Source organism: Pelophylax lessonae (genome assembly GCF_965119305.1).
Source record: "Pelophylax lessonae genome assembly, chromosome: 3".
NCBI classification, from domain to species: domain Eukaryota; kingdom Metazoa; phylum Chordata; class Amphibia; order Anura; family Ranidae; genus Pelophylax; species Pelophylax lessonae.
In genome coordinates, this window is record NC_138770.1 from 258354071 (window position 1) to 258376834 (window position 22764).

At 37.1% G+C, this 22764-nt stretch overlaps 1 protein-coding gene across 2 annotated transcripts in view; it reads right to left on the reverse strand.

The window, feature by feature from the left end:
• BCHE (butyrylcholinesterase) overlaps nucleotides 1–21222 on the reverse strand; it is a 130290-nt gene extending 109068 nt beyond the window's left edge. The window contains exons 1-2 of one of the 2 annotated variants that reach the window (XM_082252041.1): nucleotides 21112–21222; nucleotides 1441–2969 (exon numbers count right to left, since the gene is read on the reverse strand). In XM_082252041.1, coding sequence (XP_082108167.1) covers nucleotides 1441–2960 — 1520 coding nt within the window. In that variant the 5' untranslated portion in view covers nucleotides 2961–2969; nucleotides 21112–21222. Of the gene's footprint in view, nucleotides 1–1440; nucleotides 2970–18472; nucleotides 18605–21111 lie in introns of those variants that run through there. The other variant, XM_082252042.1, reaches the window with a different exon arrangement.
• Nucleotides 21223–22764: the final 1542 nt, after the last annotated feature.

Consider the following 22764-nt stretch of genomic DNA (forward strand, 5'->3'; position numbering starts at 1 on the left):
CTTTCACACCTATATATGTGTATGTGTATATATATATATATATATATATATATATATATATATATATATATATATATATATATATATATATATATATATATATATAAATATATATATATGTGTGTGTGTGTGTATATATACACCTATACAGAAGTTCAGATGTTATGCCTGCCTTCAAAGACACCCAAAAAATGCACAATAAACGCATGCAACAAAAACGCCCAGCTGCGAAAGGAGCAGAACCCCATCCCTGTGCTACTAAAAGTTGTAAGAAAAATTATCTTTTTTTTCTGGTTCTGGACATGCTACAGAGCTGAAACTTCACAGGTACACTTTTTAGACCCCCCAGACACTAAATCCAAAGAAATCTCTTTTTTTGTTTTTTTCAATAAAACGACAATTTTTAAGAACTTTTTTTTGTGTGATTAATAGTCCCTGGGGCATGACCCAGAACCCTAGGCACTTTTTATGGGCATTTATTTGGTTTTAGGGCTTCAAAATGGTGTTTTTTTATTACCGAAGTTCGGGTCCCATTGATTTCAATGGGGTTCTGGAACCCGGACCCGAACTTTCGGGAAGTTCGGGTGTTCTGGTCGAACCAAACTTTTCAAAAGTTCGATTATCCCTAATTACCATTCACCAAAACCCAAAAGATGCAAAAGTATAAGATGAAGATTATTTTTTATTATGTTTTACTTGGAATGTCACACTTTTACACATTATCATTACCCTTTGCTGTTATTTTATCAATAAGCCTGACTGAGTAAACTTTTCTTTATAATATATTTTGAAATGAAAAATTGAGTATGCAAACAGTAAATCTAAGTGTAAAAAAATTCAGGTGGCCTGGAAAAACTGTTAGCATGGAAATAACCCGGGATATGTACATATGTGAGTTGTGATGCAACCTGAGTCTATGTTTACTCTCATTTAGAACAGCTGTGGCTTTTGACACTATTTGCGGTTGTTCATGTAGAACATTAACATAGAGAAATCCTAAGGGACACCAAGGGCTGTATTTATCAAAAAAAAAATATATATATATATATATCACATAACATTTCACCTGGTAAATGTGCATGTACATTTGTTCTAAGCAAAAAAGGAGGAAAATTGAAAAATTTATGTCCTGTGCTGATCAAATGTTTTTTCATTGATTTTAAACATGAATTAATCAACATTTAAACATAAATTAATCAAAACTATTTCACTAGCACACAAAGCCTAATAGCATTTACGTTTCTGTCCCATTCACTGAGAACAAATGTACATGCACTTTTACCAACTGAAATGCTATATGATTTTTTTGAAAATTCACCCCTAAGTGTTATAGTCATATTACTGAAAAGGTTTTTCAACAAGATAATGTGTAAGGCTTTTCATCTGTTAATAAATTATGCATAATGTACTTTCTATATATTTAATGGAAAAAGAGCTTACCCAGTTTTTGCAAAGTTTGCCCAGTATCTCATTATGTTTCTGCTCAGAGTTTCTTCCTCCTTTGTATAATTAAGTCTTCTGTACATTGGGATTCCAAATACAAATTCAATCTCATATCCGTGTATTACTCCCATCCAACTTGGCCATGCCATCTTGGAAGATCTGTGACCAAAGAAGTACAAATAAGCTTTGTTTCCAAGTTCCGAATTTCTGTTTGTGAATTCCAGAAGTGGACATATAAAATTGTAATCTCCCACAATATCATCCATCGCATCCCGATTGTGAATGGGATTCTTTTCATCTTCCCAGTTTGTATAATGAAAAAGGATAGAGTCTATTGCAAGTTCAGTGGCTTTTGGAAATGCCAGTTTTACACTGTCTTGGAATTGAGTCCGATTTATAAAACTTTCATGATCTTTGCTAAATCCAGGTAGTAGATACACTAAGAAATATGATCCCTCATCTTTATTAACACCAGTTAATATCTGTGTGTTCTTTTTAAGCTGTCCAAGTTGTAACAAATGTTTAGGGAAATCGTTAAGAAAATCTCCATCAACTGTTGGAGGAAAAAAAACTTCTATTAATGATCTCTGTGTTAGAACAGAAAAGGACTTTTCAATTATTTCTTGAGGAGTCTTACTCCGAAGGCAAGCAATTATTTCAGTTTCATTTCTGAAGGAACAGCTTAATAAGTTTGCTAATGTAAGTGCTCGAGTGCGGGCTTCTGTACTACCGACAACACACCAAGGGGCATTAGCAGTCCCACTTTGCATAATAGCTCTTGTGAAATAGGGATGGCTTTTGGGAGAAAGAAGGTGATAACTGACTGACCCTGCTCCAGCACTTTCTCCAAAAAGTGTTATGCTTTTGGGGTTCCCACCAAATGCTGCTATATTCTCGTAGATCCACTTCAGAGCCAATCTTTGATCAAACAAACCAACATTCCCTGGAGCCTCAGAATTACCTGGGAAAGCCAGAAATCCTAATGCACCCAATCGGTAGTTAAATGAAATAACAATGACGCGTTCATTGCGGGCCAGGAACTTTCCATCGTAAATATCTAAAGAGGCTGTTCCAGTTTCAAAACCACCACCATATATCCATACCATGACACTGGCATTTCTTGGCTTTGGACTGGGTATCCATATATTAATGTAAAGGCAGTCTTCACTGAGTTCAGTGTTAGGATTCCACATTTCAGCACCAGAAAAGCCAGGGAATGTTTTGTCAACATACTGATAACAAGAATTTCCATATTTTGTGGCGTTCCATACTGTAGTCCAAGATTTGATGGGTTCTGGTCTTTTAAATCTCAGAGCTCCAACTGGGGGTTCTGCGTAAGGTATTCCGAGGAATGCTGTGATTGTCTTAGAAAACACTGGTATTTGAATCCCTCTTACTTTGCCATCTTTGGTCAGAACAACGTCATCATCTTCACAATGGACATTTGTGCAAAACACATATATTACAGTCAAGCAGATTGCAGAGATTTTCTTTTCATGTGAGAGATTGTACCACATCACTGATAACTACAATACATAAAACAATTAGTTACAGATTTTATTAATTTATATATACACATAGGTTTATATGTATGTCATTGAGGACATTATTGTGTCACTCTGAATATTTAAGACATTTCAATGAATAGGTGCTCAACAAACCTTTTCTTTTAGTGGGGCAATGTCCCACCAAAATGTTACATAGTTTGAAAAAAGAAACGTGCCTATTGAGTTCAACCAGTAGAAAAATATATAAATTATTTGAAAACCTGCATCTGCGGAACTCTAAATCCATAGTTAATCCAGAAGAAGAAAACTCACAAAGTCTGCTCCAATTTTACCTACCAGGGAAAAATTCCTTTCTGATCCCCTAAATTAATCAGATATTCCCTGGATCAACAAACTATGGTGTTATTACTTATAAATATTATTATCCAGTTAAATTACATGCATTTAGAAACACATTCAACTTTTTCTAAACAATCTACTGAGTTGGTCAGGACTAGCTTTTGTGGGTTTGTCATAAAAACATACTTTTTGCTTTAGAGAAAGTCCTCTTGAATGCTTTCAAATATGTTCCTTTCATATGGGCCAATTTAGAAAATGAAACATATTTTTCCTAAACACAGAGCTAAAAAAAGATAGAAATATATTGCATTTTAAATAGTATCATGTCCTCAATTATCAGGGCTAAACTTAGAACTGTCTGTATTACTTCGTAACAGATATATTCAAGAATCCTCTCCTTTCCCAGGGTAGATCTGATGATTGAAAGCTACACAGCCAGGCAACAGATGAAGTTCTAATTCCAAGTACTGAAGTTCAGTATTGTTTATTTTATCATATGCTTTTATCAAAATATTTTGTGTTTACCCTTCAGCTATATTTAGACAGCCATTAAGTTTTGATCTATTCCAGACACATTTTCAGCATTCTTTATATTAGGATGTTAATTGATATTTGTGTGTAACAACATACTTTAAAGAGGGAATGGGAGAAGAGAAGAATACAATAATGCAAGGAATGGTTAACAGAAAAAGTCAATGTAAAGTGATTGTAAGGTCTTGTTTTTTTCTTTTTTTAAAATAACAAACATGTCATACTTACCTCCTCTGTATATTTGGTTTTGCACAGAGTGGCCCAGATCCTCCTTTTCTCGGGTCCCTCTTCTGTGCTCCTGGCCCCTCTCTCCTGTCCAGTGCCCCCACAGGATGCAGCCTGCTTTGGGTTCATCAGAGCCGAGTCACAGTTCCCTGTGTCCATTCAGGCACTAAGCAGTGAACTGTCCCTGCCCCCTCTTTCTTCTGATTGGCTTACTGACTTTGATTGACAGCAGCAGGAGCCAATCACACCCCATTGCTGTCTCAGCCAATGAGGAGGAGAGTCCAGGGCAGCTAAGAAACTCTTACAAAATCGCTGGATAAATTTGGGCTCAGGTAGGTATTAGGGGGGCTGAGGAGGGCTGCTGCATGCAGAAGGTTTTTTTTATCTTAATGCATAGAATGCATTAAGATAAAAAAAAAAAAAACCTTCTGCCTCTACATTCCCTTTAATTCTGTTTTTTTGTTGCTTAGGAATGAGGTCTCCCCATATCTCCCAAGGAAGGAGGTATGGGGGGATTTTAGCGTGCCAAAAACAAAAAAACATACAAACATTCATCCAAAAATACAACATACAAACAACATACAATCATCTCCGAAAGCAGAAAAAAAATCATCAATATTTATTTTTGATTGGTAAAATAGGGGTATTAGTATTTAAAAACATACAATAAATGCTGCTAGGCTTATTGTACAGCCAGCATCACACTTAAAAGTAAAATAGAAGAAGCGCTTCTTCAGGATACATGTCATGTTTTACAGATTTAGTACTGTTAAATGTTACAAACAATATAATATGCCAAAAAAATATAATTATATAATATACAAGAAAGAAGGAGAGAAAAAAAAGTGTATATATTACAATTCAAAAATAATCTATTAACATCACATGGACCACAGGCACCCTCGAGAAGGAGAAAGGGGGAAAAAATCATAAAACAAAATACATAAATACCAAATCACCAATCACCAAACTATAAAATCGGTACATTGGAGCTGGTTGTGGGGGAGCGCAGGGAGGGAGCTGGAGCTGCCCTCAAGGGTACTTAGGCAGCCCCATGTCACTTTCCTTTTCATGTTGGTACCTCTACACAATGGACCAGACCGTCAGCACTTTGAGTGCTTTTCCTATTGGCTACAGAATATGGTGAGCTCTGTTTGATATCTCCTATTGACTTTGTATGGACCCTCATTTTTGTTTTCTGGTATGTACATGTGCTGTACTGACTTTTTATTGATATAGATATACATTTCTATATACAGGGCCACCCCCCTTCTCTCTAATCCAGCCAGTGAACCTGTGTGTGAGGACACGGTCACCCTGTTTTTTTTTTTTTGGGATATCGCTGCCTTATGGTTGATGCTCCCCTTTCTTTCTTTGCATTTCAACTATCCTGGTTTTATTGGGATTAACACCTGTTGCACAAATTATCATCACCATAAGGGTGAGTTGCTGTGGGGGTACCTTTTTGACATGAGATTTCTATCCACAGTATTTATCATATATATATATACCTATGCTGTTTTTCTCTTTGCATTTGCTTACATCAACTACTGCTGGTGCTCCCTGTCTATTAGCATTTTTCTTTGCATTAAAATTGGGGTGAGTATCCCCCTGGTTTACATGCTCTTTTGCCCTTGCCCCCCCCCCCCATACCGGTCTGCTTTACTCAGTGTGACCTCTTTTATAGCTTGGTGATTTATTTATTTAGTTTGTTTTATGCGTTCCCCCTTTTTTCCCCTTTCTCCTTCTTAAGTGTGCCCATGGTCCATGTGATGTTGATACATGAATTGAGAATTGTAATATATACATGTGTTTTTTTTTCTCTCCTTCTTTCTTGTATATTGTATAATTATCTTTTGTTGGCATAATGTACTGTTTGTATCTTTTTACAGTACTAAATCTGTAAAACACAAATTGGATACTAAAGCAGCCCATTTTGAGTGAAACGCAACGATCCCGCCATCTTCTGTTTTACTTTCAAGTGTTATATGTTTTTAAATACTAATACCCCTATTTTAACAATGAATAATAAATAGTGTTGATTTTATTTCTGCTTTTGTAGATGATTGTATGTTGTTTTGCTTTTGGCAGCGCTAAAATCTCCTTTCCCCTGTAGCTCCCTCCTTGAGAGATCTTGGGAGACCTCATTCCTTATCACTATTTTGTATTGTTGGGGATTGTGCCTATTTTATGTGTGCACAGGACACCCTACCCATATATTCTTTTTTTTTTTTTTTTTGCTTAATTTGCTTAATTTGTAATCACATCTATTCATTAATTTCAACCACTCTAGGAGGGGATTTTAGGTGCCTGAAAACAACCCACAAACTAGACTGGACTGTCTGTGATATAGTGATGTAAAGTGGTGGTATGTTCAATACAAGTTAAACCATTTTAAATACCTAATATAGGCAAGCAACTTTACAAAAATAACCTTATACCCTTGCTTTTATTATGATTGACATATGATACAGGTACCTCAATCATAATTGAGATACCTGGTTTATTGTAACTGAAGAGAAAGGGAGAGAACAAGAAAAACATTTGCTTTACCTATTTGTTTGATTTGATGGGGTTAATTTATTAAAATAATAGGATTGATAATATTTCAAACTTGCTGAGCGTGTTTTTTGAATTTCCCTTAGACATAGTTGAGTATTCAGAGTGAACATAGGTTCATATTTTTAATGTAATTCACTTCTGCAAGATGTATACTTTCCTAAGTCAACATTCTATGCTTCTTTAGAACCTTCAATGTGATAAATTATATATTTTTTTACAGCATTGAACTCATGTGTTTCCTGAAAATCACATACTTCTACAAGCAAGCAGTCCTTTATCAGTTTACCTAAGCCCTGCCCACCCCTTATTGCATATGATTCCAGATACCCAGGGGCTGTTAGCTTCTGGTGGCTTGTAATCTCCAGTGATTACATGAGTGCAATGTAGCACAGAAATAACCATTTATGACTCCTACCAGTGAAAAGATTAATTGAGACAAGTAGAGTAGATGTCTTCCTTGTTATTAGTCCTTTTCTGCAGTTACAGTGAAAGCAGCTGACAGGGTAAATGTAAACAGAACAATGTTGCTCTGTCCTGAGCATGTGATGACATTTCTAAAAACCTAGGAAAAAAAGCAGACGTCGATTGTATATTTGCAAAGTTGCTTATGATATGTTGTATAGGTGTGTGATTCCTAAAGAACTTTTCAGTTCTGGTTAGCCATCATCCCAAAAGAAATTTTGAATATGGGGTTTGGTGCCTCAGGTCAAAAATTGGGACTTTAGGGGCTTAATATATATGTTCATAGGAAATTGTTGTTTTTTTAAAAAATAAATTTATTATATGTATTGCAACATATAATATAATTTTACAAATATATACAATAGATCCAAGAAAATATTAAAGAAATCATATACAGTATTTGGTGTATGGGTTATAGACCCATTAGTGATCGTGAGTAAAGAAGAAAAGTAGGAAAAAGTGACACGGTGGTATGGTGACAATCACTGTCTCTCTATTGTTCCACGCTTTGGGTGTAGCGTGGGATCCATAGGGAGGGTATTCAAATGTCCTACGCGTTTCGGCCAGGGGGCCTTTATCAAGGAAAGTATGTCAACCACATCTGTAAGTATAGTAAATAAATGATTTAGGTGTATATTATTTGAACCAATCGGAACGTTTGTTTTCCTTTGGTCATATAATAAAAAACATACTTGTTAGGTAAAGATTCTGCTTCTGGTCCTTGCCTCTGGTCCTTATCTATCACATAAGAATCGTATTGCCACTGCTGCTGGAGTATAATTAGGAGAGGTATAATTTAATTTTTAGTATTTGATAAGCTTTTGGTTAGTTTTGATTGTTTCACATTGATTTGGTACTTACTGGTCAAGCCATATGCTTCTTTTGGCCAGGGAGGGCGGGGGAAAAATACTGTCCCAGGTCTGGTGCAATCTGTATTTAAGATGTGAGTATGCTTGTACATTTAATTTTTCATTAATGCATTTATTACATGTTTCATTTCCTTTGTTTTTATTGCACTTACTTGTGTGCATATAGTGTGTGTTCTCCGGGGTAGCCGCTAGGTGGCGCTGTGGTATTACAGATCTCCTTCTATTCTATCTGAATAGATAGAGAGGGGAATGACATAAGTATATGAGGTAAGTAATAAAGTACCATCAAAACCATCAATGCAGATTGGCATTGTGGTTACTTACTTTTTTGTTTCCAGCAAGTGTCCAAAGTATTCCAGGCAGCAGGGTCCGGGCATCTTCACTCTCCCTCGGTCAGAGGGAAGTGGCGCCCTGTTCGATTCCCGGCCTATTTATGTGCCGCGGTTATTGCAATTACCGGGGTTTTAAGAGGCAAGCAGAAAGTGCCACCAACTGCTAAATCCCTTCTCAGGGATCGTCCTCCTCTCCTGTGTCGGCGGCCGCCTTGAAGATAGATCCGCTATGTTAATGACACGATGCGCGCGCACCCGCGCCACGTCATCCAACGAACCCGGAAGCCACGTCATTGCGCTCATCTGCGCATGCGCACCGCGGCACATAAATAGGCCGGGAATCGAACCGGGCGCCACTTCCCTCTGACCGAGGGAGAGTGAAGACGCCCGGACCCTGCTGCCTGGAATACTTTGGACACTTGCTGGAAACAAAAAAGTAAGTAACCACAATGCCAATCTGAAGCATTGATGGTACTTTATTACTTACCTCATATACTTATGTTATTCCCCTCTCTATCTATTCAGATAGAATAGAAGGGGATCTGTAATACCACAGCGCCACCTAGCGGCTACCCCGGAGAACACACACTATATGCACACAAGTAAGTGCAATAAAAACAAAGGAAATGAAACATGTAATAAATGCATTAATGAAAAATTAAATGTACAAGCATACTCACATCTTAAATACAGATTGCACCAGACCTGGGACAGTATTTTTTCCCCCGCCCTCCCTGGCCAAAAGAAGCATATGGCTTGACCAGTAAGTACCAAATCAATGTGAAACAATCAAAACTAACCAAAAGCTTATCAAATACTAAAAATTAAATTATACCTCTCATAATTATACTCCAGCAGCAGTGGCAATACGATTCTTATGTGATAGATAAGGACCAGAGGCAAGGACCAGAAGCAGAATCTTTACCTAACAAGTATGTTTTTTATTATATGACCAAAGGAAAACAAACGTCCGATTGGTTCAAATAATATACACCTAAATCATTTATTTACTATACTTACAGATGTGGTTGACATACATTCCTTGATAAAGGCCCCCTGGCCAAAACGCGTAGGACATTTGCATACACTCCCTATGGATCCGACGCTACACCCAAAGCGTGGAACAATAGAGAGACAGTGATTGTCACCATACCACCGTGTCACTTTTTCCTACTTTTCTTCTTTACTCACGATCACTAATGGGTCTATAACCCATACACCAAATATATGATTACTTGAATATTTTCTTGGATCTATTGTATATATTTGTAAAATTATATTATATGTTGCAATACATATAATAAATTTATTTTTTAAAAAAACAACAATCTCCTATGAACATATATATTAAGCCCTTAAAGTCCCAATTTTTGACCTGAGGCACCAAACCCCATATTCAAAGCTTATGATATGTTTACATTTTTAAAGCCCAGCTCCAGCCAATAAAATTGGTTTTATTGTGACCAGATCAGAGTGCAGAGAGAGCTTTTGTAAGGTTTCAATGCTGTCTATGCCTCTATTATGAAGCTTTCTCCTCTCTTCCTGTCAGGAAAGGAGGTTACAGAAATTCTCTAACTCACCCTCCTGCTGGAGGAAATGTGGGAAACTAGGTAACCTACTCCACATTTACAATCTGCTCAGAAGTGTTCACACTCCTACATAATGTCACTAATATCTCTATAAACCCATCACCATAATTTGCTTTATTGGGTATTGGCATCAATAGAATTTCTAAGAAACTACGATGCGTAACAACCCATATTCTCTTGGCAACAAGGCTAACCATTACCCGCCACTGGAAAACATCTTATCCAGTTTCCATAAACAAGGTAATCTCCTTGGTGCATACTCATAGATCCTTTGAATGTATGTTTTCAGCCTCACCAGGGTGTCTATCTTCCATTAATCAAATCTGGTCCTCTTGGTTCAGTTGGTATGAACAATTTTTCCACGGTTCACCATAACAACTTTTTTCATTTGAGTTACACTCTGATTTTTGGAATTGTCATGACATATAGGACTGCTACATGTATGTTACTTTAACCTTACCTTTCTTTATCTCTATATCACAATTAGAATTTGTACAGCATTAGTATATATGGCAACCAATGTTAAGTTCATATGCTCTTTCTTTTTTGTCTGTTTGCCTTTTTGCTTAAAATTCAATACAAATGCATTGAAACAAAATTATAAGGTGACTAAATCTGAAATTCAGCCCAAATGTATTTTTGGAAACAGTAGGGAAGGGGTAGAAATAGAGCCACTTTCAGTTTTGTATCAATGTCTGTGTCTTTGCTTAGAAAAAGGGATAGCAAATGACTGAACACCCTTGCTTAATTACATTTGGTCCCCTGTTCGGCGGGAGTCGTGCATCATATATAGAAGTGGTAATTCTACCGTTTCTATACAGTATAAGACAGCTTCTTAGGGAGCAATGGATGCGTGTACTCATGGCTTTCTTAGAAACCTACTGATGCAGGAAATCCCTGGTCCTATTAAGCAAAGGGGTAAGAAAATCAGTGACATCACTGCCAACATATTGCCACTGGCGATGATGTCACCACTCTCTTCACCCCTTCCATTATATACAGTAGATGATGACAGCACTGCTGTTACCATCTGGATCGATCATTTGCGTGGGATGTATTGGGTAATAATGAGTTGGCAGGCATCGTGATTGATGATGGATTTACAATAAAGGACCTTTTGGGGATTTAATTTTTTTAATAAAGGACTTGTCTAATGTTTGGTTGGTATTTTTTTTTAAATGGAGCCTGTGAGTATTGGGCATTGTGATTGATGAGAAATTGTTCAAGAAATTTTTTTTTTTTTAATCAGGGGCATGTCAAATGTTTGGGTGTCTTTATTTTTAGGTTACAACCTTTTTTTTGCGAATGAGTTGGGGTACTATGCACTATGCAGGTACTAACCCAATCTTGTCTGTCACACTCCAACACTCCAACTCTCCCACGAACAGACAACTCAGACATGAAGCCAAACACAACTTCAACCTTTGGGCGGATGCACAGGAATCTATCCACAAATCCCACCTAGAACTAAAATACCACAAATTCGGCCATAAACTGAAAACTACTCGCCAAGTTATGAAAGCCTGTACACTCTCCCACTCACATATTTGCCCTCAAAGACGCTGGCGGTAATACTATGCATCTCTCTACAGTGAAGACTCAATAGGATTGGTCACAGACCAGGTTTTTCTAGATTAGGTCTTCCTTCCTCAGCTTGACAGCCCTCTTTTGTCCCAGCTGAATGCCCCAATCACTAACTAAGAGGTTTCTGAGACAATTTCTTCTTTATCCAAGGCTCCTGGTTTAGATGGCTATACCCCGGAATTCTACAAATTGGCTGCAAATATTGTAACTCCCCCCCCACTAGTCCAGGTTTACCAGGAGATCCTAGCGGGGGGTGACTATTTTCCTTCGGGATTCCAGGCTCACATAAAATGAATCGCCAAAAAAGGCAAAGATCCCTCAGAACCGGGATCTTATAGGCCGATATCCCTTTTCAACTTAGACTCCAAAATTCTCTCAAAAATTATGGCCAACAGACTAGCTAAATTAATGCCTTCTCTCATTCCCCCCCCCCCCCCCAGGCAGGCTTTACCCAAGGCTGCTCTGCTTCATCTAACATTCGTAAGGCTATCATGGCCCTCGAACATGCGAAAGCCAAGCCAGATGGAGATTTTGCACATAATTTTGGTAGATGCAGAAAAAGCCTTAGATAATGTCAGTTTTACCTGGTTATCTCTAGTTCTCCAATGATTCGGCTTTTCTGGTCCCTTTCTGCATCTGATCTCCTCTATGTACTTGGCCCCCACGGCAAACATTGTTGCAGCAGGTCACATTTCTGAGTCTTTTAAGCTTCACAAAGGGACAAGACACGTTTTTCATCCCCCCTGTTCAACCCGGCCTTGGAACCCCTATCCCATTTTCTGCTTTTCCAATCGAACCTACATGGTATAACCATTGGTCAGCAAGAACTCCACCTAGCTCTCCTTGCGGATGACATACTGATATTCACCTCTAACCCCTGAATTGATATGCACTATATACAAGACATTTTCACCTCTTTCCATACTTGTTCTGGCCTCCGTTTTAATTTCTCCAAAAGCAAAATTCTCTCTCTCTACCACCCTAGGATGCCCCCCCCCCCCCCCCCCGAGCTACCACCTCTATTTTCACTTTTGCTGAACAGCACATTACATATCTTGGGGTAAAGATTGGCAAACTTCCCTCTTCCTTATACAACTTAAATTTTTCATTACCAAAGTGATAGGCGAAATGGAGACGTGGGTGGACCTTCTACTCTCGCTCCTCGTCAGGTGTCATCTCTTCAAAATGACTAGATTTGCCAGAGTTTTCTATCCCCTTCAAACTATTCCTCTCCTATTATGCCATACAGATGTACAAAAGCTTCACAGCGCGCTGTCAAGCTTTCTCGACAAGCGTCGCCCCCGCATCTCTTTTACCAAACTCTGCCTGCCTGGGAGCGAGGGGAGAGCAAACCTCCCTAACTCCCCAACCTAAGGTTTGTACAACATATCATGCCTACTGAGAATTTGTCTAGACTGGATATCTAATAGTTCTGGCAACTCCAACTTTGAACTGGAGTCCCAACTAGTAGGTCCATATAGCTTGCCAGCTTTACTGCATTGCACCATAAGATCTCTTCTTCAGACGAAAAAAACCTGCTGATCCGAGACATGCTAGTGGCATGGTGGGAAATGAGACGAAAATGTAACCTATCCCCTTGGTTCTCCTGCAGCCTTCCAATACATAGAAACCGTTAATTTCCTAAATCACAACAACACGCTGGCAATGCTATGTAGGCTTCCCATTGGCTCCTCAATTTTGTCCAAATAAAAGAGAGAGGGAAGGACCTTAACCTGAGCCACATCAGGGTAATTACTAGAGAAGAAAAATTTGCAGGACCAAGTCCTGCTAGTGGTGGATTTTAAAAGCACTCACATGGAATGGTGTATAGATTAAAAAATCATTTATTAAACATCATTTAAAAAAGCATGGTAGGAGCCATGAATGGCTTTGTAAAAAAACACACATAAATCATATATTAGTTAACCATAAGGTTAGTGGCATAAACATATAACCTCTGTATAAAGACTTCACACAAGAGGTGTTGAGCACTACGCCAACTCATATAACCGCTGTATAAAGACTTCACACAAGAGGTGTTGAGTTGGCGTAGTGCTCAACACTTCTTGTGTGAAGTCTTTATACAGAAGTTAATTGTTTATGCCACTAACCTTATGGTTAACTAATACATGTTCTATGGGTGTTTTTTAAAAAGCCATTTCTGGCACCTACCATGCTTTTTATATGATGTTTATTAAATTATCTTTTAAGCTATACACCGTTCCATGTGAGTGCCTTTAAAATCCACCACTAGAAGGACGGGGTCCTGCAAATTTTTCTACTCATTTACGTCCAACTTTTTGACACCTCCACAGGGTTGCCTATACAGATCTCCCAAACTTTGAAATCTTATGATCTTCCTGCCCATCATTACCTCTATGTCCTTCAAGCCACCCACCATGTCATGGACTTATGCCAACTTAGATCATAAAGATTCCGCCTATCCTTCCTAGACCCTCTTCTGGAAACACAACAATTCAAAATCTCTACAATCTACAAGCCCTTGCACTCTCGTTTAAGCAAACTGCTTCAATCCACCTCAGTGGCTGCCTAAGGCTGAGAATTACAATCTCCTGACACTGTAGATCGGATCCTAGCTGGATACAACACCACTTGCACTTTTATCTTAAACTAATTTTTGGCGAGAGCAAAGCTATAAATTATGCACAGGGCCTATATCCCCAATCTGGCCGGTGGATCTCCTCAACTCAAATGGCTATGTCCCCTCTGCACCCATGCTAGACCGACATTGCTACACAGACTTTCATCGTGTCCAAAAATTACTAACTTCTGGGATCAAATTGAAATCTTTGCAAACTTTATTACAAGGAGACCTCTCTCAAAGGACTGCTTTTCTGTGCTCTTTGGTTACCTGGAAACAACTCATTTAATCCTCCCTAGTCCTGGGTGTTCACACTTCCAACTCAACAAAGCTTGGATTTCAACATGCTTCATGTCCACAAGACACGCTATCCTGAGAAAATGGGCCTCCGATATCCCTCCCTCAGTCTCGGACGTGAGACAAGAACTCATGAGCCTACTCCGGAAGGAAAAACTGGACATTCACCTATCACTTCATGGTTCTACCTCCAACTTCCACAACAAATGGTACAATTTTTTTTTAAACTCCTGCCCCCAAAGAATCACAATCACTACGTGTTCATCCCAGAATGCAAGAGACTGCTCTAGTTTCTCCCCCTCTACTGCTATCTATGAAAAACTCTTCCCTGTGATTTCTCTACCTCCAACATTCATTGAATTCTCTTCCCTCCTCAACTCTACTACCCTATGTAACCCTACGCCTCGGACTAACCCCAGGCTTTCTCTGCTGGCCCCAAGTAACTATCCCACATGTACAACTACCCCTGCTCTAACTAACTACTTCTATCCATCCTTCCCCAGGTGGGGAGGGCTCGACTAATTTTCCTCCACCATACTATCTCCTCCTCCAGCCACACCTCCAGGAGTTCTCTTTCTTATGTATTTCTGTCTACCCTGCCATGCTCCTACACTCCCACTTCCCTTCTGCCTACCTCCCTACCTCCACCCTCCTTTTTAAACCTCCGTAGCATCCACTCTTATTTTCCTTCTTAACCTCCCCCTCTGGTGGTTTCCACGCTCAGCATCCAGTACTTAGCTCCCCCCCCTTTTTCCCTCCCCCTCCCTTTCTTCTTCTCTTTCCCGCTCCCTCAAGAACCTTTTGGCAACCACCACACTTATTCAAGGTAAGAATTAGCCATCATGACTGACTTCCTTCACTAATACTTGTCTGGTATCCAACTCACAAGTCATATTCTCTTTATTTTCCCTGATGCCTCGTATAATCCATAAGTTATTGTGACTTCTCTTGTTTTGTTTTGGTTATTTGTTTGTATATTGTCCAGCCCACTAGTTCGGGATGTAATGCTATCTAAAACCCAATAAAATTTACTGAAAAACAAAAAAAATAATATATATATATATATATATATATATATATATATATATATATATATATATATATATATATATATATATATGTAGCAGACCATTGGAGGGGGTTCTGTGTGCTGTTTTCTTTTGTTTTTTCTTTTTTGTTTGTTTTTTCTTTTCAAGGAAGCCAACAAAGACAGCTGTCAAAGTCAGAAAATTATAAAACTTTTTTTACTTTGAAAATGTCAGTGCTGCTGCAAAACTATCTGTACTTCACAGAAATGAGCCTAATTTACAGGCAGAATTATGGCTCCTCCATGCATACTGTTTAAAGGAATTGGATATTTTTACTATTTCACTTTAAGTTTTTGGGAAATTATTGCTAAATTCTGGCTAAATTGATTTATAATTGTCTTTTGCATTGGTATATATCCCCCCCCCCCTTCCCAAGTGCTATTTTTTTTTATTGTTGTCTGCACCTTCCTTTTTAGGCGACAATTTCTCTAATTTCTTGTTTGGGTCTTATAAGGATAGGAATTCAGGGAAACTCTCCTCAAAGGAGTCACAAACAAAAATAAAAAAGTGAAATAAAAAAATGTAACCTTTACTATCCGGGTTCAATATTGAGTTGGCCAACCCTTTGTAGCTATAATAGCTTGAACTCTTCTGGGAAGGCAGTCCACAAGGTTTAGGAGTGTGTCTATGGGAATGTTTGACCATTTTTCCAGAAGCGTATTTGTAAGATCAGGCACTGATATTGAATGAGAAGGTCTGGCCCGCAGTTTCCATTCAAATTCATCCCAAAAGGTGTTCTGTCAGGTTAAGGTTAGGACTCTGTGCAGGCCAGTCAAGTTCATTCACCTCAAACTCTATTGTCTATGTATTTATGGACCTTGTTTTGTGCACTGGCCAAATCATCTGGTAGAGGGGGGGGATTATGGTGTGGGGTTGTTTTTCAGGGGTTGGGCTTGGCCCCTTAGCTCCAGTGAATGGAACTCTTAAGGTGTCAGCATACCAAGACATTTTGGACAATTTCATGCTCCCAACTTTGTGAGAACAGTTTGGGGATGGCCCCTTCCTGTTCCAACATGACTGCGCGCCAGTGCCCAAAGCGAGGTCCATAAACACATGGATGAGCGAATTTGGGGTGGAGGAACTTGACTGGCCTGCACAGAGTCCTTACCTGAACTTGTTAGAACACTTTTGGGATGAATTAGAGTGGAGACTGCAAGCCAGGCCTTCTCGTTCAACATCAGTGCCTGACTTTACAAATGCACTTCTGGAGGAATGGTCAAACAATCCAAAAACACACTCCTAAACCTTACTGACAGCTTTCACGGAAGAGTTAAAGCTGTTATAGCTGCAAAGGGTCGGCCAACTCAATATTGAACCCTACGGACTAAGACTGGGATGCCATTAAAGTTCATGTGTGGGTAAAGGCAGGCGTCCCAATACTTTTGGTAATATAGAGTGTGTGTGTATATGTATATATATATACAGTATATTAAAATATTTCTGGAGTTAGTCTTTAATATAAAATAATCTATTAACATGAATTAGATAGTATATTGTGGAACAATACTTAAAGCAGTAGTAAACACCTCTTGCTCACTTGTACCTACAGGTAGGCTTATAATAAAACCTTTAAGACCAGTTATAGGTGGAGGTGGTGACCACTTTTTTCATTATCGTTGATATCTATATTGAGCCAGGCAACGCACTGACACCTTTGCCGCCATTGTGCGATGTGCTGGGTGTTCAGTGTGACCCTGTGACTTTAAGGAGGGGTGGGCTCCCTCTAGTCACCTGTCCTCCATCTATCCCATTAAATGCATGTGCTCTCATTGTAGAGACTCTTTAAATTGTAGAGTTAGGGACTGCAGATTACAGGGTGCCTTGCCGGGGCCTGCAGCTTACGCATGTATGTGCAACCAAACCCCTGTTTTTAAGCATACTGTTAAACAGTTCAATTTGGTTGGACGCTGGCTGGTTGGTAAGTTGTGACTGGAAATCTCTTCGTTGTTTTGATTATAATAAAACCTACCTGTAGGTACAAGGAATATCTCCAAAACGTGCATCAATGCATGTGCACTGTGCTCTAAAGGGACAGCATGTAGTCCCTTCAGATCACTGTGCTGTGATCGTGGCTCCTGTGTGCATGCATGGAAGTGACATTATTGTGGCTTGGCCATTCAAATGGCCAGAACCCGCAAACCCAAAAGGAAGATGAAAGCCCTATCAGAGGTGACATTACGCTACTGGAGGGCTTCTTTTTAAGGTAAGTCTATGAATACTAGCACATTATGACATTAACTTTCAGGGGGGAATGTTTACCTTTTATTTTTACACTTTTCTACCACCTTAAAGGGGATTTATCAGTAATCAGAATACCTGTCTAAGAAGCCTTTTAAGGAACTGCACAGTGGCTCCTGGGTAGTCACATTTCTCACTGTAATGCTAAACTGCTGTTTCTATTCTGGAACAAACATGCAGTCTGGTATGTTTTTTCTACATATGTTATTCCGTCTCTAGTGTTTAATATGAAACTGCATACATGGAAGTTTTTCCTGGTAAAATCGCTTCAAATTATGAGAAAGCCAAACTTGCAAAGTCAAACCCCAGAATAGAAGTGGGAAACAAATATTTAATTAGCAGCACTGATTTATTAATGTGAAAAAGTTTCAAATTTACCCTGGAGAATAACAAACGCTTTGTCCCTTATACCATACACCCTGTAGTCTTGTTTTTTTAATGTCAAATCACTAAGCTGCATGAGTCATATAACTGTGTTTGTTAATTTATCACATAATAATTGTATCTTCAAAACATTCAACTCACATACCATAAAATTGCATTTAGTAAAATTGTTTTTCCCCATTGAATAGTACATTTTTTTTTGTTTTTTTATCTCTTAAAGCATCTAAAAAAAAAAGCAGAATTTCATCTACACCTCACCGATGAATCACTTTTCTGCTCTTCCCAATATACATTTCTTAAAATTCCATAGTTATTGCAAGTCAGAGGGTAGTGATAGATTATACCTCTATTAAAGTAACATGGATAGATATGCAGGCAAATACACAATGTACTATATACCTCCATTTTCATAGTCTCACCTCTGTGTTTCAGATATATCAATTTTCAACTGTGCAAGCTGTCTTAATATGATTGTGCAGTTTAATGGACACCAGAAAAGATCCACTGCTCTCAGTAATCCACACGGAACTGGCCAAACAGTTCCCCCTTCTCTTCAATTGAAGTCTATTTAACAAGCCTTGTGCTGAGGGGTGTGCCTGCTGCTCAGCTCTGCCAGCATACAGCACTGGAATATGCAGGGAAGAAAGCAGCATGGCACTGACAGAAAAATGGATTTTAAGACATTTCCAAGCAAAAATTAGTTAGAAATCAGGACTAGGGATAAACAGGTGCAACGCTTTAATTTTGGATACAAAAGAGAATATAAACTGACAAACTTAAGTAAATAAAAAACATGATTTTTAATAATAATAATAAAAAAAATTATGCTTAGTAATTAAAACACTATAATTTACTAAAGCAAAGACAATGTGCACTTTGCAAGTGCAGTTGCTATCTGCAGTTGCAATTGCTCCAGAGCTTAGTAAATGAGGTGAAGCTTCATTTTGCAAAGAATATCCAATCACATGCAAGGAAAATTAAAAACTGGCATTTTTGCTTGCACATGATTGGAAATCATCAAAGTTTTCCATCATTTACTAAGCTCAGGAGCAACTACACTTGCAAAGTGCATAGTCGATTTGCCTTTAGTAAATCCACCCCCCTATGGATTATGCTTATTAAAATCCTATACTTTGCATTAAAATTGAATTGAACCCAAGGGTTCAATGTTTAAATTAGTTAGTACTGGGGCATCTAAATGTGCGGCATGTTTTATCATGATATACTGGTAATTGAGTGCACCTTGCTATACCTTAACAATATAAATTTCTTCTTGGTCAAACTTTACGCACAAGTGCCTAGTGAACCTTGAAGCAACATATGTTTCTGGACACTGTTGTTAGTGTATACTAATATCCATTAATACACAAGATTATTCAATAGGAAATAGAGCACTATCAAAGTGTGATAACCTATAGCAACCAACCAGCTATTTCATTTCACTGATACGACTACACTAAAGGGAAATCCTGACTTCTTGTAGTGAGTTTCTGCGCACGTCTTCATTTGTTTCTGGATCGTCTTAGCAGTGTGTGTGTGTGTGTGTGTGTGTGTTCATGTGTTTGCGTGTACATTTATGTGTTCACATGTGCTTGTGATTTTCAATTATTGCAATGTGCTAGAGATGTTATATTGTTTCTTTATTATTTTTTTATTATTTATTATTAATATCTTTATTATTTTTTATTATTTATGAAAAAACAAATAATCTTTCAGTGCTTGTCAAAATCAAGATAACAACAACTTGCACAGAGCATTGTACTGTATTTATAGGGAGAGAAATCATTATCTGCCATTATTTATAAGTCTATAATCCCTTGTATTGTCTTGATGCCGAGAACCTATCATGCATAATTCCCCTTATGTGACCTTAACATATTAATACCTTTATTTATGCTAATGTTAGATGCACTAATCCTATCACTCCTGCTATAATAGTTCAAAAGTTTTTACATAATAGAGAAGGAATTAGTAAAGCTTAACAAGTGACTAAAACAGAAAGGATGGTAATAAACTGCTATTTATAAAAATATAAAACAAAGCTGTACTGAGGGTCTAGTTTTGTTCTACCATAACAATAAGTCTATTCTTAGCACATGTTAATTGGTTAACAAAAGAACGTTGTTAGTCTGCAAATGCAAAGCACTTCTGAGATTAAGTAATGATAATTTCCTACTTTTTATTTCTTTTTTTATTTCCCTGCTAGAATAAAATACAGCGATGTGAAGGTGCAGTTGTTCATTTATTTTAACCAGCATTTTTTCTAGGACTGTGCTTAACAATAGAGCAGAGTCAACATAAATAAAGCCAATTATGGTAATATGCTTGAGTATGTTTGCTTTACCAATTCCCTACACTCCAACGCTTTGCTGAGTACTTATAGTTTATGGTGAGAAAAACCAGGGAGCTAATACCAAAGCAATTGATTAAAAAAAAAAAAAAAAAGTAGTACATTTTTTTAACAGTAGCCGAGTTGCAGATTTAGTTTTTAAATATAAAAAGATAGCATTTTAGAGTATACATACATGTTGACAGAGTAAACTAAAAGTTTTAAAATGTGGGGACAAAGCATTTTTTTGTTAAAAATGTAAGGGTACAAGAGAATATATGTCTTTGTATCAGTCTTCATGTCTTCATTTAATTATAAATATACTTAATTCAGTAGAATATGTATCAATGTATTTTAAATAGATGTACTACATAGGCTTATGTACTAACTTGCTTTGAACCCGACAATGATCATACAGATATTCATCACATATTCACAGGATTTTTTTTTTACACACATCTAATACTAAATCTGCATATATAAAATAAAGACACATAAAGAACACAGACCATAACGTTGCTATCAGACAGCAAATTCAGCAGAGGTATCTATTTAAGCATTAATCTTCAGTATCTGCTCGGGATACATTTGGGAATAGGACAATCTGTATTGTATGTGTATAAGTACCAAAACTGTTTTAATTCAGTCTGCAATATCTGAATTAATAGAAAGTGCAAATTAACATGGATTAAAAGCTTCACTGAAACAAAGAATTATTGAGACACTTACCCGAGTAAAATTACAAAGTTTTAAACAGCAAGGATCTTAAGTAGCTCAGTGCCTAGAAGTACATCTGCTGCCTCAGTTCTGTAAATTGGATAGTACGGACATTAATAGAAACTGTGTCTGAATTAAAGCTCGCAAGACTTGGCAGCAGCAACTTGATCTGCAAGCAGCCGATCTTTACCATCTGACATCTGCTTTATGCATAAAACTTTGTTAAATGTCTGTTTTTAGAGTCACTTCAAAAACAAAGATTGTCATGCATGCTTTGGTAAAGCATAACATATACAAACCTGCTATGACATGCCTATACAGTATATGCATATATACAGAGAGAGAGAGAGATTTGAACATCAAAGCATAAAGACATTAATGAATGCATTTCCATTTCTAAAAATGATGTGAGTGTTTACTCTGTTGTGAAATTTTCATATTAACAATAATTCTAATAACACCTGTACTGGGAAGATTTACTAAGCAGTAGAGAATGTTCTCTTAGTAAATAGCTGAAGCTGTGTTCTTTTTGAATATTCATCATATGCAAAGGAAATGAAAATAAACAAGTAAAATAGTAGGATTTTTGTTTGCACATTATTTGATGATCAGTTTTAACACTCCACTTAACAATTTCACCTTACTTAGGTGTCCTTTTATGAAATGGAGATTAGCAGTGATCCTGCTGATCGCAGCTCATTTCCGATCATTTTCAGTTTATGAAACAGAAATGATCAGGGGAGAACATGTTCTTCGCTGATCATCTCTTCACATGGGAATCTGTCATTGCCTGACACAGAAACAGCCAGGTTATGAAGCTGCGATCCCCGCACTTCACTGGCGATCTGTGCCAGAATTCACACTCCCGGATTCACCAGCCTGGAGCTTGTGAAGCAGGGAGTGAAGACCAAATCGGGGGAGAACTGAGGGGGAAGAAGGAAGATTATTGACATCCTTCTTCCTCGTTCACACCCCCCAACACAGTAATCATGTCCCCCTGCCATATTTATGTATATATTTACATGTGTATATATATATATATACACACATACATGTAGATATATATTTAATGTGTATATATATATAAAATGTATGCGTGTGTGTATTCAGTGTATATATATATATATTTATGTAAGGGGACTATTATTTATTAACCTCCCTGGCGGTATGATTCTTTTGGATTTTAGGTGCTGAAAGTGGCACCATTATTTTGCATGTAATTCCTGTGAATGAGCAGCCCAAACCAACTGTATACATTTATTATATATATATATATATATATATATATATATATATATATATATATATATATATATATATATATATATATATATATATATATATATATATATATATATATATATATATATATACATATATTATATATATATATATATATATATATATATATATACATATATACATTTATTATATATATATATATTATATATATACATATATATATATATATATATATATAATGTATACAGTATACATATACATAACATATACATATATTATGTATACATATATTATATATATATACATATATATATACATTTATTATATATATATTATATATATACATATATATATATACGTATATATATATATATATATGTATATATGTATATATATATATATATATATATATATATATAATGT